At 43.7% G+C, this 19,205-nt stretch overlaps 2 protein-coding genes across 2 annotated transcripts; one reads left to right on the top strand and one right to left on the bottom strand.

Annotated features, from left to right (window-relative positions):
- The first annotated feature begins 2,194 nt into the window (after nt 1–2,194).
- On the top strand, nt 2,195–5,399 carry LOC124287343 (mucin-2-like). Its single transcript, XM_046723842.1, has 2 exons — nt 2,195–3,230; nt 5,290–5,399. The coding sequence occupies exons 1-2, from the start codon at nt 2,195–2,197 to the stop codon at nt 5,397–5,399; spliced, it is 1,146 nt and encodes a 381-aa protein (XP_046579798.1).
- Nucleotides 4,170–7,713, bottom strand: LOC124287353 (insulinoma-associated protein 1b-like). Its single transcript, XM_046723857.1, has one exon. It carries the CDS (start codon nt 7,342–7,344, stop codon nt 5,983–5,985), a length of 1,362 nt encoding a protein of 453 aa, XP_046579813.1. The 5' UTR covers nt 7,345–7,713; the 3' UTR covers nt 4,170–5,982.
- Between the last annotated feature and the right edge of the window lie 11,492 nt (nt 7,714–19,205).

The following is a 19,205-nucleotide window of genomic DNA, read 5'->3' as shown; positions in this document are numbered from 1 at the left end:
TGGGTTTAGCGTCGTACTTGAGAATATTTCGCTCATAGGACGACGTGCATGCGTGAGTATGTGTTGCTTGTACTAGCCCAGACTTAAACTGGTTTTATAGTGCTAGCCCACTGGGATACCATGCCGCAGTGAAGCATGAATACACCACTCAGACACATTATACTGACTCAGAGCCGACCAGTCCTTGTTGTACCCATTAATGCCGAGCGCCAGGCATGGAACATCAAGTACCATATTTTAACGTCTGTTGGTATGACCCGGCAAGGGATTGAACCCGCGACCTTCCACTCTCCGGGCGGACTCTCTTAACACCACAAAAGCGGTTAAAATTACATACCCGTGTGGCTGGGGACTACACGACATGAAACAAGCTCTGCTGTAATATGCAACCTGTGTTTATATAAGCAGAGAGTACAGCGTATAGGTAGGGGAGGCAATGTCATGTACCTGGTACGGGATGAGTGGGGAGGCAGGTGGAGATGATATAGACAGGAGTGGGGATGGGGATGGAGTGAGTGAGTGAGTGAGTTTTAGCTTAACACCGCTTTTAGCAATATTCCAGCAATATCACAGCAGGGGACACCAGAAATGGGCTTAATACAGTGTATCCATGTTAGGAATCGAACCCGGGTCTTCGGCGTGACAAGCGAACGCTTTAACCACTAGGCTACCCCACCGCCCCGGATGGGATGGAAGCTTACATGTCTTCCATGTAATAAACAATAGAATAGACAGCCCATTTGTCTTTGAAAGATTGGTTTCTCCTAAAAAAAATTTTTTTTTTTAGACTGTACTTCTTATCATGTTTAACAAGTGTAAAAGATAATACGTGCTATATTTGGGCTTACACTTTCTCGGTTAACTACAGATTCAGGTATTTTGTTGAGTTGAGTCCCATCCGGGATTCGAACCCTCACTCTCAGGGTCAGGCACCTAATGCCAGCACACAAAGTCAGCCATCTAACCCACTCAGCCGACGCGGCTTTCACAGGTTCAAGTTTGATTCCCTGAACACACCTCTCTCCAGCTACCACCTTATTACCATGCCCATCTCCAACTGCCACATCACTCTCTAACAACCAAACACTACCGCTCCCCACTCTAAAACTACCAAAAAACTACCATTCTCCTCCCGCTCTCCAACTACCACGACAATACAATTCCCTTCTCCCCTGCTACCCCACACTACCATCCCTCTCTCGATGTAGCCCCACACAACCACCATCCCTCACACCCCTCTCTCCAACTATCCCCTCACTACCATTCTTTTCTCTCCTACAACAACCGTCCCTCTCTCTCAAACTACCCCCACACTACCCCCGCATTCCCTCAATCGCCAATCCCTTACACTACCATCCCCTCTCATTTCTGTCCAACTACAACCAACTATTCCCTCTGTCACTACCATTCTCCTCCCGCTCTCCAACTACCACGACAATACAATTCCTTCTCCCTGCTACTCCTCTGTCCCCACACTACCATCCTCTCTCGATGTAGGCCCACACAACCACCATCCCTCCACCCCATTCCTCTCTCCACTATCCCTCACTACCATTCTTTTCTCTCCTACAACAACCGTCCCTCTCTCTCAAACTACCCCACACTGCCCCCGCATTCTCCAAACAATCCCCACACTACCATCCCTCTCCCAAACTACCAAAACACTACCATTCCCCTCTGTCCAACTACACCCACACTGTCAACCAATTCTCTCCTACAGCCCTCTCTCCAGCTACCCTTTCTCTCTGCCCAGCTACAACCACCTCATTCTCTCCTACAACCATGCCTATCTCTCCAGCTACCATTCCCTCTGTCCAACTACAACCACCCCGATGGATGGATGGAAGGATGAGGATGATGGAGGAGGAGGATGGATGGATGGAGGAGGAGGATGGATGGATGGATGGAGGATGGGATGGATGGAGGGAATGGATGGATGGATGGATGGATGGATGGATGGAGGATGGATGGATGATGGATGGATGGATGGATGGATGGAGGAATGGAGGATGGATGGATGGATGGATGGATGGAGTGGATGGATGGATGGATGGAGGATGGATGGATGGATGGATGGATGGATGGATGGAAGGAGGAGGATGGATGGATGGAGGATGGATGGATGGATGGAGGATGGATGGATGGATGGGATGGAAGGATGGATGGATGGAGGGATGGAGGGATGGATGGAAGGATGGCTCCAACTACAACCACCATTCCCTACTCTCTGTCCAACTACAACCACCCCCATCTCTCCAACTACCATTTCTCTCTGTCCAACTACAACCACCCCATCTCTCCAACTACCATTTCTCTCTGTCCAACTACAACCACCCCCATCTCTCCAACCATTTCCTCTCTGTCCAACTACAACCACCCCATCTCTCCAACTACCATTCCCCTCTGTCCAACTACAACCACACCCATCTCTTCCACTACCATTCCCCTCTGTCCAACTACAACCACCCCCATCTCTCCAACTACCATTCTCTCTGTCCAACTACAAACCACCCCCATCTCTCCAACTACCATTCCCTCTGTCCAACTACAACCACCCCCATCTCTCCAACTACCATTCCCTCTGTCCAACTACAACCACCCCTATCTCTCCAACTACCATTCCCTCTGTCCAACTACAACCACATCTCTCCAACTATCTCTCCAACTACCATTCCCACTACCTCTGTCCAACTACAACCACCCCCATCTCTCCAACTACCATTCCCTCTGTCCAACTACAACCACCATCTCCCCATCTCTCCAACTCTTCCATGTCTGTCCAACTACAACCACCCCCATCTCTCCAACTACCATTTCTCTCTGTCCAACTACAACCACCCCCATCTCAACCCCTCCAACCATCTCTCCTCTGTCCAACTGCAACCAACTCCAAACCATTTCTCTGTCCAACTACCATTCCAACTCTGTCCAACTACTATCTCCAACTACCATTCCCTCTGTCCAACTACAACCACACCCCATCTCTCCAACTACCATTTTCTGTCCAACTACAACCACCCCCCATCTCTCCAACTACCATTCCCCTCTGTTCAACTACAACCACCCCTATCTCTCCAACTACCATTTCTCTCTGTCCAACTACAACCATCTCATTCTCTCCTACAACCATCCCTATCTCTCCAACTACGATTCCCCTCTGTCCAACTACAACCACACCCATCTCTTCCACTACCATTTCTCTCTGTCCAACTACGGACCGCCTCCGTGGTGTAGTGGTTAGAGCGTCCGCCCGGAGAGTGGAAGGTCGCGGGTTCGATCCCCGACCGCGTCATACCAAAAGACGTTAAAATATGGTACGTGTTGGTCACTGCCTGGCGCTCGGCATTAATGGCTACAACAAGGACTGGTCGGCTCGGAGTCAGTATAATGTGTCTGAGTGGGGTATTCATGCTTCACTGTGGCATGGTATCTCAGTGGGCTAGCACCATAAAACCAGGTTACGTCTGGGCTAGTACAAGTAACACATAAACACGCATGCACGTCGTCCTATGAGCGAAATATTCTCAAGCACGACGTTAAACCCAATTTCACCTCACCTCTGTCCAACTACAACCACCCCCATCTCTCCAACTACCATCCCCTCTGTCCAACTACACTACCATCCCCATCTCTTCTACTACCACCCCATCTCTCCCATACCACCAGACCGTCATCCCCATCTCTCCTACTACCACCAGACCGTCATCCCCATCTCTCCTACTACCACCAGACCGTCATCCCCATCTCTCCTACTACCACCAGACCGTCATCCCCATCTCTCCTACTACCACCAGACCGTCATCCCCATCTCTCCTACTACCATTCCCCTCCCTCCACCTACCACCACGCTACCATACCTCTTAACGTCGTCTAAAGCACTATTTCAGCTTTAAGACGCTGGGCGACAGGCATTCTACCCCTGTGGGAAACGAACCAGTCTTCCATATAAGGGGAAACACATCACATCAACGCCATCGATTTTTAATAAATTTCGACGAATAAGGAATCTCTTTTTACGTTCAAATCAGCAAAACCAACAACAATGTTGATGGATGCTTGAACAAGACTCGCTTGGCCAGTGATTGGTCCAACTTACATCCGACACTGCCGTTCCTGGTCGATAGAGCTGCTGCACCCAGTGCTACCAAACATGATTACAAAACACTAACTTTGTTTCACAATCTTTATTCAAGTTCAACCATAAAATATACATACAATATCCAATTCATATTCTTACTGGTGTACAATCGCCAATGTTTTATTGCCTCACTGGTATATAATAATATTCTGTAAAAATAAAGTACTTTCCGAGACTATGAAATAATCGGATAACATCGTAAGGCATTTATCTGATACTTTGATAAAGACACTTTGTTAAGTAACTATGATATAATTAAGTATATATGGATACAACCTATTCACCGACAGCCATAGGCATGCACGTAGGCACAAACACAATCCACAGTAGGCACTTGATACAAATCATTTACATTGCATACGGGTCACAAAGTTTAGAAATATATATATGTATATATAGATATATGTATTTAAAACTCATAATTGTCAGTCAATACTGATTTTGCTGAATACAACCGAGCATGGTAAATATATAGTGTGAATTTACTCTGAACTATTGCACAGGAATGTGTATAAAGGTTAAATAAACATTGCACATAAATGATGTAAAAGTTAAATAAGGTAAACATAAAACTTTGATAAATAAGCTATCTTCAGACATTTGATAAATACCAGTATTTGATGCATTAACTCTCTCTTTACTTATATTTTTGTATATGGATATAGAGCGTGACATATATAATAATGAGCATTGTCACAATCGGATATTTATCAATTCTGAGTGAATAAATAAGTATACATAAAACTTTGTAATAACAAAAATGAGACAAAATGTAAAGTTAACCCAAAAGAGGCCAAAAGTTATTAGCATTAAATAAATACGACTAGGATTAAAGTCCAGAGAACAATAATGGCGGGACTAGAACCACCCAAATATTAAAAGCAAATCATGAGACTAGAATTAACACAATAATACAAACGGACAAATAAAAATATAAATCCAATAAAAATTGCACATTGAATAAATAAATAATTACGAAAAACACGACTAGAACGTAACACAGTGACAAGCATAAATAAGTAGAAATAAATCTCAGTAAAGCAAATAATTATGACTAGTAACACAGCAAATAAATAAAAGTTCTGTAAATTAGGATTTCAGTTTGGGGACAAAGTTAAAGGCACGTAATGCGATGCACACCTTCCTTATAGGGTGCTGTTCGACGGAATTCCTGAATGCTGCTGGCTTTGCTGCGTTGGGACGAATGACTAACAGTATAATTAACAGACGATCGTATGAGTCACAGGCTAATCTTGAATAATACCAATCTGTTCGGTAAACACTTCAAAAGGTCCTAATTGGTGTCTGCTCTGACTCAGAAAATACTCGAGAAATTATCTTTCAAAAATAAATCAATCTGTGTAACAATACTATAGCTGGTCAATAAACGTTATTAATACTGGGTATTGATCTCCAATTAACACAATGGCAAAATATGTATACAAACATGATAGAAACAGGATCAAATCGACATGCGGACTGGTCCGGTTGAATCGATCTGGGCTTGATATCGATAACAGAGAGACTATGGTTCATAGCGATACAGCAATGCATGTTGACATAGCTATTACAACAGTATTTACGGCCCGGATTATAAAGGGAGATTTAGTTCACGCCTGTACTTCACATTAGGATACAGCACAAGCGAAATACAATACATGAGCCTCGTGGACTCACGATAAAGTCAAGTTTGTTTTCTTCTCCAGAAGCTGGTTTTGATTCACAATAAGCACTGTACTGACCTTAAGTGTTCACACAGAATATAATGCCCTCCTTGTCTATATAGTCTATCCCCACCCGGAAGAGCCGGTAGGCTTTCCAGGGAGAGGTCCCTACCCCCGAGCCTAGCAAGGTCTTGAGACAGGGAGCTGCAGAAGGATCACTTGTCTGTTTTCTGAGGGATGGCACTTATTAATATGCCGTGTCAAACCCGGCGAGCTGTAAAATGTACTCGCGCAGTATTTGCACGTGTATATGTCCTTGCTGTGAGTACGCACGTGTTTCTCGAGGACGATCTTGTTTGGGAATGTCAGGTTGCACGTGGAGCACGAGAGATCTTTGCTTCCTGGGCCATGCTGCGCCTCGTGTTTAGCACGTGAGGTTTCGTTGAGGAAGATTTTCCCACAAAACTGGCAAGGCAACGGTCTTTCGTTAGCATGGGTGGCGACGTGCTTTCTAAGGTAGGCCTGTCTCCTGAACTTCTTCCCACAAGTTTCACACTCGAACTGGCCCTCGTCACCAGAGGACTCGCGGTTGTCATGCGTGGATGGAGACAACGGGGATAACAGTTTATTATTGGGTATTCTCGTCTGCTCAAGCGACTCCACGTTGTTATTATTTTCGTTTGAAGTCTGAGCAGCTGGCAAGATCTTGGCAGGTGAGACGGTCTTGTTTGATCCAGCGGGGGCGGTTGTTTTGGGTTTATGCCACCTTCGGTGTGAAGCCAGATTTGCGGGACAATTGAACACCTTGTCGCACTCCGGACAACGGTACTCCACGTGCACAATGCGGGAACACCTGTGCTGGGCCAGCTGGAACGCATCCTCGAAAAAGTCTTTACAAAGTTGGCAAATGTAGTCTCCAATTTTGTTTTCAATTTTCTCAAGTTCTGCTCTGGCTTCGGGAGTGACTTCGACGTAGTTGTAACTGGGTTCAATGTCGCCGCAGACAATTCTTCCTCCGTCTTCTTCGCTGTCGGAGAAGTCGCGAATGATGGTACCAGACACAGGGGACGTCTTGTCGATGTCAAAGTTGATCTTGCGAGCCGCTTTTGGTTTCTTTGTGCCCACCGTCTTCTTTTCACTTTCTCCATTTCCCCTTTTTCTGTTTGGGGAGTGTGGAGACGATGTTGCGGTAAGGTTGTCATTTCTCGCCGCAAGTCTGTGAGGAGAATTGTCATTGCACAAACTAAGCTTGTCAAACGCCGAAAAGTAGAGTGGGGAGGGGTGCTGGTTGGTGTTACTCACCCCGAGGGGACTGCAGGCGGGAGCGACGTTGTTGTTGTCACGATCCTGTAGGAAGGAGTCCCTCTCCCTGAATGTCATGGAGATTGGGCTTGCAGAATACCCCGAATCAGGAGACCCAAAGTTGGTGTATGGGTACTCATGTTCTGATCCACTGTCACTCTTGTCATCATCGGAATGTCGTCGTTCTCTGTAGGAGTACGCGGTGTTCTTCGATCGCTTTACTAGGAATCCCCTAGGCATGGCTGATGGCAGATTGACGTCCAGCAGCTAAGGCACTTGCGGTGTCAACACAATACAAAGTCACAAAAACGACATGAGGTTTTTAAAAACCTCCGTTACGCTAAGGCATGCGAAATGTCCACGAAAACTAAACACACGAAAACAGGGGGGATCGCACCAGGTTGAGACGGTCAAGTTTACCAACGCAGCAAAAGTCACATACGCTGTAAAATGCACAAAAGCCACTCAACTTCTCGAAAAGTCTGTGAAGAAACGAAATAAACCACTGTCAAGGTATGACAAAGGGAAATCCTTTGAAATACGTCGAAATATTAATGCAGTTCCTTCAATGTTTTTGGTCCGATCCGTCCCTGTGTTGTTAGAACTCGCTTATATAGCCCAACAACCGTCTCATTCATATGTAGATTCTACACGCTAAGCCCCGCCTCCAGGACGTCACGAGCCTGTCGCGAGCCGCACGGGCAGACGACAGTCTTTGTTTCCCGCGTTGTGTGGCAGTCGTCTGCTACACATCCACTCACACTATTCATTGTGTTATGCCGGGACGGTATCGCAACTTGAGCGCTGATTTGTGGAGAAATGAAAACGGGATATCTCCACTAACTTGCCGCTCAATATCGAGAAGAACAATTGAGAGTTGCCTTCGTTGTCTGAAAAGCTGCAAAGCTCCGAAATTCTCTGACAAAGAAGCCCGCGACAGGCGTGTTGTTACAATAGAGTAGTGGTTGTTAAAAATAGATGAATATAATACACGGTAACAAAGGCTAGGGTTCCGTTATTCGATGCAAATTGCACACAGCCTTGTGATTCAATGACTATAGCAAATTCTGAGCGCATACCCTTGCAAAAGTGGATCATTCTACAGCAGGAATAGAAGGTGCCCGCTCGCCTGATTAATTGGAATTAACACATTTTATCCTTAGTGTTGAGGGAATTTCGGTAATTATTATCCGCTGATTCCTTTGATAGGAATAGCTTTGTTTGATGATGTGGGCAGTGAAATGGGAATAAAACCAAATATGTTGACCAAGAAGGCTTGCGTTGGTCAGAGGCGCTTGATCGAGTTATGTTGTTGAGTGGGGTGTATGATTAAATAATTATCTGAACCAAATGATATGATAGTCCCAAATCGCTATAGATCTCATCATGAAATATTTATACATAGTGGTACTGAAAACCACGGAATGCAGCACGGTAAATTACAGACAATAAACGGATGTTATTGGTATGAAAGTGATATCATATTGTGCATGCGAGGTGTCAGGACGATATGATCGGTTAGGTGCAATAAATCCGTTTTAGCTGTAAATAACATTCACATATTTCCGCTTCTGATTTTAATAACCGCAAATACTGTTTCTAACATTATTAATGTTAGGGTCATAAATTATAAATAATCAAGCATCTCATCTTGGAAAATACCCACAGTGGTTTTGTTACGGCCTCGAAACTGAAGTTAGTTATTGATAATTATACTGTTATTATTCAGTGATATTTTCAACAATGTTGCGTCATTTTACCATAGTCATGCGAAATACACATGTTACTTCTCCTATAGCCTGTACAAGGGTACTGAGACTTTCATGAGACGGAGACTTGGATAAGCCAGATAGAATAAGATGAAGGCATCATGGCGAACTAAATGCCAATACATAATTTCGTAAACACATTTTTCTTTTTCTTGAACGGTGTTAATAGGTGCAGAATAGAAGGTGTCAACATATATACTACAGGTCTTTCTGTTCTGTTAATTGTTATGCATCCTTGGTGCCTTAAAATGAGATATTATGTGGCACCAAACTATGGCCAGTAAAGCGAAGAGACAAAACAAACTAGAATAAACAATGCATTTGTTGGCCTCAGTGCTGTACAAATATGTCGACCAAATTACCTTTTCGTGAAAACAATCCTAACTTTGTTTGATAATATTCCAGAGTAAAGAGAAACATGTTACACGTTAAGCCACAAGAATTAAGCAAATCGAACAACTTAAACGAAGAACCTGACAACAAATCCACTCAATCTATATCCAAGATGCAAAATTCTTCTGCGCATGATCGAAAATGCATCTCAAAATGCGCCAAAATGTGAATTCACAAAAACTTGATATTTGTCGATGCTGATAGAAACATATTCAAATATTACTTGATTTACACATGGAAAAAGTCATTTGAAATATCGCCCGTGCCATTATTGCCAAGTTTTAGATGGGATCAAATTATTTAGAAGAAAGGCGTGTGAGATAATTTGCATACAGCTGCCGGTCTCGGTGCACAGGCCAGGTGTGTACCGCTGAGTAGTTCCCTCCAAAATGGCGAGCATTCTAAGGTTCCACGTGAAAAGTCTTGTAATATTCTTTTCAATGTACGTGGATTTTAGAAAATTACATTTTATAGACAATTTCTAAAATCTTTATCGATCCGCATTTTCGTTTGTGTTTGTAGAATGAAGCATTACGCTGGTTTGGCGTTTTGTAAGATTTACCTGATGAAACCCCACTTGCGTGAGATGTCAGGAAAAACGGAACAATACTCTCATCTAAAGCGAAACAAGCTGTCTAATCGGGATGATTAATAATGAATACGGAATGTTAAAAGCGTCTCTAAAAAATCAACAAATCATATAGAAATTTATATACCACATTTCTATTTAACCGTAACTTGAGATGGTTTGAACTGACAATTGAAGCAAATACATTGTCTTTCTCAATGTCCCGACTTTTTTAAAGAGGCATTATTATCACAGTAGCGCACTATATAAACCTGAATGCTTGCACTTAAAAACAACATTAGTGAGACAGAAAATATATTGCTTTTAGTTGAGATTCAGTGCATGAATACATTTTATGGAAGATACTATTTCGAGATGTTCTTACTTTAATCAGTCTTTAATCAGACATTTGCGAAGTCGGGCAAATGTCGTTACTAAGTTAGATTAATTCTAAATACATATCATATACATTATGATAAAATGCCAAGGGATGTCATGTTTTATATCGCCATCATATTTCTGATAAACGAAACAAACGAATTAATTCCGAAATAAAGGTAATTCACAAGTGCAACAATTCACAATAGATGCATATTCAAACCGTATCGGGATCAGCTGATCATAAAGAGTTCAAATCCGAGATTGTTCTTGATTACGATCATTGATATGTTGTCACTATCCCAGTGCTTCTTGGTTTCATCCGGGTGGACAGGTGTATGACCTGGTGTACTTCGGGCTTCCCTCCCACAGGTAACGTGCAATATAACTGGATTCCATTCCATGCGGAATGTATACCCAACTTACTCAAAACTAAAAATAAAACTGTCAACATTTGATTGTCAAAGTAAACCACTCGATTTTTTTTCTCTCTCTGTTGAAGTCGACGTAACGCCAAAGCTACAGCCTGATCTCAAGTCGATTTGTAAAATGACCTTTAGTATACCGGTTGTCTCCTTAACACTGAATAACGAAGGTTACAACTTTATGGATAACAACTTTTTGTTTATTGAATGGAGCAGTATCGAAGCATACAGCTTAACCTTGTGGACCACTGTATGGATAACAGCTTCTTCTTTGAATAGAGCATTTGCATGCTTTTTATTTGCTCGCCAACTTGTAGTATGTCGATCAAACAATCCTTAACACTGGCTATCCCAACATTTAAATGTACACACCTTTGTGAAAAAAATAAATCTTTTCCGCTTCATCCAGAAATATTCCAGACACACTGCGATGGACCCAAAATTCTCAATTGCGCCGATGTACTATCTCTTGCCATCTCACCTGTGTTATTTGTATGTTATTTTACGATATATAACCTAGGTGTAGGTGTAGTCTAGCTATATCACAGCGGTCTTTAAATAATCAAGTCTGGATCAGACTATCCATTGACTGACATCATGAACATCGATCTACGCAACTGGGATACGATGACATGTCTCAAACAACTCGGAGAACCTGATCACCCCCACAGAGGCGTGTCACGCTTAGAAACAGCGTTAGAAAGATATATAGGTATATAGACCCTACCCTAGTACTATACAAAAGTACTAGGGTAGGGTCTATATACCTATATGTCTTTCTAACACCTATATATAGGTTTATCATCCAAAACTGTGTTCCACAGGAGATATCGCTTGTGTGAGATCAAACGATATCTCCTAGGAGATATCGTTTTGACAGTAGATTTTGTACAATGCCCTGACAATGCTATGACGTCATGTACTTGATGACGTCACAATGCTATGACATCGCTGCACTGCAAGTCTATAGGCAGTACCATGTTCAGAGATGTACATTTTTCATTGAAAATTAATGAAGAGTGATTTTGGATGATAAATAGAATCTCACCCTCGTGTCTTCTGATATCAAATGTATCAACACTCGTTGATAAAGTAAAAATATCCTCGGCAAGCCTCGGATATTTGTTACTTTATCAACTCGTGTTGATATAATTGATATCAGAAGACACTTGGGTGAGATTCTCTATATATAGACCCTACCCTAGTACTATATAAAAGTACTAGGGTAGGGTCTATATACCTATATGTCTTTCTAACGCTGTTTCTAACGTGACACGCCCCTGTGATCACCCCCATCCCGTCAGTAACTCTCATGCTGTTGATCACTGGATTGTCTGATCCAGACTCGATTATTTACAGACCGACGCCATATAGCTGGGATATTGCTGAGTGCTGCATAAAACAACATCCCACCCAACCAACCGTCAGTCACCTGTTCCAACAAGCATGGGTTACTAAGACCAGGGCCCCGTTTCACAAAGCTCTCGTAAGCCTAAGATCTCGTTACTTTTCTCGTAGCATTCGTACCTCCTATGTTACAGTAATGGAGGTACGAATGCTACGAGAAAAGTTACGAGATCTTAGGCCTACGAGAGCTTTGTGAAACGGGGCCCTGTTCTGGACAGGACCCACTGTGTCATATAACTGATTGCAGTCCTGAATTCCAAACACAGAAATTCTGCAAAGCACGTCGTTAATGTTACTGTCAGTGTGTTGGTGAAAACGATGCTAATGTCAGTTGGGTTTAAGGGATCAGTGTATCATACGTCATTGGCGCAGTTGTAGGCGCGTTTGCCCGAGTTCGAGTCTAAACATATGAACACAAAAGGATGGTTTGCTGCAATGCTATTTATAAGGTATGTATCACTGATGCATTATTGAAGACAAATATCAAAATACACACATACATGTATATCATCTGTATATCAACTGTAGAGGCAACACTTAGTATAGAAGACATGTTCTTCCTATTATTGACAGTAAAAAGATAGCAGGTGTTTTTGGTCTAATTTCATGATTTCCCATCGTTGACCCGGCATTTGACATTTTCAACTTCTTCATTTCAGTATACGAAATGAAAATATCCTCCTCATATTAGCAATAATATTCTCAGAATTCAAATAACTAACAAATATATGAGTGGTTTAGTAAATATGTATAGTTTTACAACGCTTTTATCAGCATTCCAACATTATCACTATGGGGACTCGGGGAATAGGCTTCACATATTTAATCTATTTTTGAGAATCGAACCCCTTCGCCAGAATAGTCTTTGAGAGTTTTAAAAGCGTGCTAGTTATATAGTCAGTTTGGGCAGTGTACAAAAGTAATTATCTCCATACATGTTACCCATGTCGAGAACAGAACAGCGCTTGTGTAAGGTAACAGAGGGAGCCAATAGTACATATAATGCACTAGCACTGGAACTGTTCAGTTTTATCTCCATGTTCAGTTTTATCTCAAGGAGAGAAGGAATTATATACTTCGTCTGAACAAAGGTACCTCGGGGAAGTGAAAGTTTCCGTATTTGATATAAACCCTCATGTTACTAAACTTAAAATAAAAGGACTAAAGTTTAAATACATTTCTTTTATGTTTCAAAAATACTTTTAAATGGGATATTATTACACTTTTGAAATATTTCTATATTTTTCTCAATCTATGCGCTATAGGTTTTGAAAAAACATTGTCTTGACACTGGGGATTGTTGAGACAAACAGATGCAATTTATTAAAACAATATGTTTTGTGTGAGTGAGAGAATTTATCGCCGCCTTCAAAACAAATTCCAGCAATATCACATCGGGAGGCACTGAAAAACAGCATAGCACGTACCAATGTGGAATCGAACTCGGGTCTTTGATGCGACGAGTGACCACATTAACCGCTGGGCTATCCTACGACCAAACACTAACATAAGCAGCCTTAATCAAATAAGACTAAATGAATTACAGCAACAAATTCGAAGATGTCGATGTCCACGCATTCCATTGGTCGCCAGCAGTGCGGTGCACGTAACGACGAAATTAAAGCTAGAAAAAATATCCACTTCCTTGTTGAGCACTCCAGTCAGGTTTAGCTAAAGACTTATCTCACTTTGAACATAGAACATTCATCGTTGGCCCCATGGGATGATAATTACCTTCAACATCATGAAAGCACTCACTTTGCAATATCGGAAAATCATGACAGTGCAGTTCAATTGAAGCATGATGTTAATAAGTGTCCCTATGGTTGGTAGCCGTGCAGCACAATCTCCCTCAGGGTAGCTGTGTGTCGACACGCAATAAGAGAGTCTCTCAGTCTCTCCTTCCCGTATCGCTTACCCGTCTGACCAGTAGGCACAGGAAGCCGTTATTTATGATATGCCGATATGCTGATACGCATGCCTTTAAACAGCAGGACAAGCAAGACTACGGTGAATTAAAAGCAGCGTCAGGTACATTAATCGATAATGGTGAAATAACTAGGGGTGATTTTCATCACTCCGTGTAAATAATCATTCGAGTAGTCTCCAATCTGTCGCAATTCAGCCAAATAGCCGGAAACTAGATCTAAGGGAGCGCGTGGAGGGGGCAATTCATCCCCCAAGCATACAGAGGCCTGGCTCCCATCTCACCTTATCACCACTGCATCAGGCAAAAGCTGCAGAAAACACCTTTGTTCTCCAAGCCGTGATAGCTGGATTCGGAACTAGCATCTCAGCGCGGCCGTGTATTTTGAGGAATTTCCGTTGTGTTTTTGCTACCTTAATGCAAATATCGTATTAAACGCTCGCGGCTTTGACATAAATCTGATTTTCTCCGATCCGCTGCTAACACATCTCTGCGTTCAAGCCCGGATCATATTTAAGTCAGATTTCTTGTATTTCCCCTCCTGGTGGCGAGAGTTCGGCGGTACTGATAAAAGCTCAACCAGACGGCAGATGGGAGACATGCCGTTATCATTACGTAAGCGGCACGCGCACACCGGCAGACGCCATAATCACGTCTGCTTCAAAGCTCTTGGTCACTACCTGGTAGTCCGCCGCATTCAGCTTCGTCGCACCTGCTCCCTAGAAGTCAAGACCCCGGTCATCATTAACGGTTAGGATATCCTTAACTATTATAAGATCAAACAACGTGGACAATGGTCAGCAACACGACGCAGGTGATACCTCGCGCAGGTAGAGCGGACGTAACGTGACCCTTAACGGTACGCGTGGCAAATTGTTAATTAATCCAACAACGCTCTCCGAATTGTACATACCGACGCCAGGTGAAAACTGAAAGCAAGCGATCAATAAACTCGATGTGGAAAGTGTAAATTTGGGAACTTTAAATACTGTTATTGTTGGTGTGTTTGGTTGGGGGAGCTCGCCGCACCTGCAGACTTTCTTCACCGCCATAAAAGAAGAAAAGTCCACGGTCGAGGAGGACGTTAATTCCAAAGGCGCTAATGACTCGGTAACTAGTTGTAATGGCTTCCATTCAAACACAGCTGAACCCACAGCATATCGAACTCTGAATATTTCGAGTTATCTAAAGGTATTTTCCTGTCCGTTTCTAAATTACAGCCTTCATAGACTCTTTATTCAGCAGTCTGCCGTTGAAGAGATATTTTTGATATTGCTTGGTAAACCCATTGACAAAACTAAAGGTATATGCTGACTCGTTCATTGGAACATTATTACATGTTTCGCCTCGGTTTATTGTATATGTATATTGAAATGTCTTAGACATGCGTGCAACATGTTAACGAAAACGGCGATTAAAGAGAAACAAATAATCACTTAATTTTGATTCCAACGTATTTGTTGTTTAATGTATATATCTTAAAAATATTAAGAAGTTGTTATATGTGGGCGGTGTTTAAAGCGTCCGCTCGTCAGGCCGAAGACCTGGGTTCGATTCCCCTCTCAGGAACTATGTGTGGAACCCATTTGTGGTGTCCCTAGTCGTGATATTGCTGGAATATTACCAAGAGCGGCTTAAAACTTTACTCACTCACTGTGCCATTAATGTCATTATAGATATCTTAAGTGTTAGAATTGGTCTTCAGCAACCCATGCTTGTCGTAAAAGGCGACTAACGGGATCGGGTGGCCAGACTCGCTGACGTGGTTGACACATTGCATCGTGTACCAATTGTGTAGATCGATACTCATGCTTTTGATCACTGGATGTCTGGTCCAGGCTCGATTATTTGCAGACCGCCGCCATATACCTGAGTGCGGCGTTAAACAACAAACAAATCAACTTCTTAAAATAAGGGCGATAGGTATTATGATCATCGGTATGTAATAGAAACTAACACATTAGTTTGATAATAAATTTTAATTAATTAAATATAAGTACCGTTTCTAATATATTCTTAACAATATTTGGTCTCTTTTAGCATGACTTATGAAACAGCTTGAAAAACCTATCTGACCTATTTCGAAATATTCCTTCTTTTTCGATACTCCTTCCACTGCAATAAGCATATATCGTTTGGTAAATATCGTGTTCAATCTTGCCACAGCGGTTCAGAGCATGTCAAGAAATTTAAGGTAATGTTGTAAGGTACGAATATGGCATATGTGCATTGGAGATAAGGTACCGATAAGTTGACGATAAAGATCGAATCACAGCTCACCTTAGAGGTAAACGTTAATACTCTTTAATAATTCAAGATGTCATTTTTTGACGTCCGTGATGGCATTGGGTAGACAGCTAATTCTTTACCGATCAGCGCCCGATAGTCGCACAACTGCTCTCGCGATCTCCACTCCATCTTAATTGCTTTTCTTTCAAATATAGAACTTTCATCGGAGAAAGCTGGGGTTTGTGTTTAAATGTCTCGGCGGGCCCAGTGAAAGCATGCTGGGTTCTCCAGCCGGTGATCGGATAAAACGCTTTGTTCGCCATGCTAGCGCGTCGCGTGCCGTCAGAGTGACTGCGCATGCGCGAGACTTCAGCTGCCTATTATGGAGTTGCGCGGCATTGTGGCGGTATTCAGGTTCAGCGTCCCGTGAAGGGGTGGGGGAAGGGTGGTAGAAGGGGGTGTGGACTTCAGGGGAGGCGGGCATAACGATGGGCGGGCTTGCGGACCTCTTCCCGGCTTCAAACGCAAGAAAACAACATCCGAGACATTGAACGCGCGAGTAAATCAATTTCCATAACGTATTTTTAATTTCTTTTATGTGCATGTGTGGCAGATCAGACGACAATGTATACAAATCCAAATGATATTTTCGTTTCTAACGATAGTGACGCTTTGAAACAGAAAATATTGCTCCCAAACCTTTCAGTGTAAAGTGAACATTCAACTTTAACAGATACGGCGCTTCTGAAATCACGTGCATCGAAGGAAGTATATATGTAGACTATGAAAGAGAGTATATGTGTAGACGGTGGAGGAAGTATGTGAGTAGACAGCTGGAGGAGATACACGTGTAGACGGTTGGAGAGAGTATGTGGGTAGACTGTTGGAGGAGACATACGAGTAGACGGTTGGAGGGAGTATGTGGGTAGACTGCGGGAGGAGACATACGTGTAGACGGTTGGAGGGAGTATGTGGGTAGACAGCTGGAGGAGATAAACGAGTAGACGGTTGGAGAGAGTATGTGGGTATACTGCTGGAGGAGATATACGAGTAGACGGTTGGAGGGAGTATGTGGGTAGACTGCTGGAGGAGATATACGAGTATACGGTTGGAGGGAGTATGTGGGTAGACTGCTGGAGGAGATACACGAGTACAGGGTTGGAGGGAGTATGTGGGTAGACAGCTGGAGGAGATACACGAGTAGACGGTTGGAGGGAGTATGTGGGTATAGTGCTGGAGGAGATATACTAGTAGACGGTTGGAGGGAGTATGTGGGTATACTGCTGGAGGAGATACACGAGTAGACGGTTGGAGGGAGTATGTGGGTAGACTGCGTGAGGAGATATACGAGTAAACGGTTGGAGGGAGTATGTTGGTAGACTGCGGGAGGTGATATACGAGTAGACGGTTGGAGGGAGTATGTGGGTAGGTGTTGGTGGGAGATATACGAGTAGACGGTTGGAGGGAGTATGTGGGTAGGCTGCAGGACGAGACATACGAGTAGACGGTTGGAGGGAGTATGTGGGTAGGCTGCGGGACGAGACATACGAGTAGACGGTTGGAGGGAGTATGTGGGTAGGTGTTGGTGGGAGATATACGAGTAGACGGTTGGAGGGAGTATGTGGGTAGACTGCTGGAGGAGATACACGAGTAGACGGTTGGAGAGAGTATGTGGGTAGACTGCGGGAGGAGATATACGAGTAGACGGTTGGAGGGAGTATGTGGGTAGACTCCGTGAGCAGATATACGAGTAGAGGGTTGGAGGGAGTATGTGGGTATACTGCTGGAGGAGATATACGAGTAGACGGTTGGAGGGAGTATGTGGGTAGACTGCTGGAGGAGATATACGAGTAGACGGTTGGAGGGAGTATGTTGGTAGTCTGCTGGAGGAGATACACGAGTAGACGGTTGGAGGGAGTATGTGGGTAGACTGCTGGAGGAGATACACGAGTAGACGGTTGGAGGGAGTATGTGGGTATAGTGCTGGAGGAGATATACTAGTAAACGGTTGGAGGGAGTATGTGGGTATAGTGCTGGGGGAGATACACGAGTAGAGGGTTGGAGGGAGTATGTGGGTAGACTGCTGGAGGAGATACACGAGTAGACGGTTGGAGGGAGTATGTGGGTATAGTGCTGGAGGAGATATACGAGTAGACGGTTGGAGGGAGTATGTGGATAGACTGCGGGAGGTGATATACGAGTAGACGGTTGGAGGGAGTATGTGGGTAGGCTGCGGGAGGAGACATACGAGTAGACGGTTGGAGGGAGTATGTGGGTAGGTGTTGGTGGGAGATATACGAGTAGACGGTTGGAGGGAGTATGTGGGTAGACTGCGTGAGGAGATACACGAGTAGACGGTTGGAGAGAGTATGTGAGTAGACTGCGGGAGGAGATATACGAGTAGACGGTTGGAGGGAGTATTTGGGTAGACTGCTGGAGGTGATAAACGAGTAGACGGTTGGAGGGAGTATGTGGGTAGACTGCTGGAGGAGATATACGAGTAGACGGTTGGAGGGAGTATGTGGGTAGACTGCTGGAGGAGATACACGAGTAGACGGTTAGAGGGAGTATGTGGGTATAGTGCTGGAGGAGATATACGAGTAAACGGTTGGAGGGAGTATGTGGGTAGACTGCGGGAGGTGATATACGAGTAGACGGTTGGAGGGAGTATGTGGGTAGACTGCTTGAGGAGATATACGAGTAAACGGTTGGAGGGAGTATGTGGGTAGGCTGCGGGACGAGACATACGAGTAGACGGTTGGAGGGAGTATGTGGGTAGGTGGTGGTGGGAGATATACGAGTAGACGGTTGGAGGGAGTATGTGGGTAGACTGCGTGAGGAGATATACGAGTAGACGGTTGGAGAGAGTATGTGGGTAGACTGCTGGAGGAGATATACGAGTAGACGGTTGGAGGGAGTATGTGGGTAGTCTGCTGGATGTGATACACGAGTAGACGGTTGGAGGGAGTATATGGGTCGACTACTGGAGGAGATATACGAGTAGA

The sequence above is a fragment of the Haliotis rubra genome, unplaced genomic scaffold, assembly GCF_003918875.1.
Source record: "Haliotis rubra isolate DU_JTF1 unplaced genomic scaffold, ASM391887v1 Scf40, whole genome shotgun sequence".
Classification (NCBI taxonomy): Eukaryota; Metazoa; Mollusca; class Gastropoda; order Lepetellida; family Haliotidae; genus Haliotis; species Haliotis rubra.
Note: the sequence above shows the minus strand (reverse complement) of the source record. Positions and strands in the feature narration are given on the sequence as shown.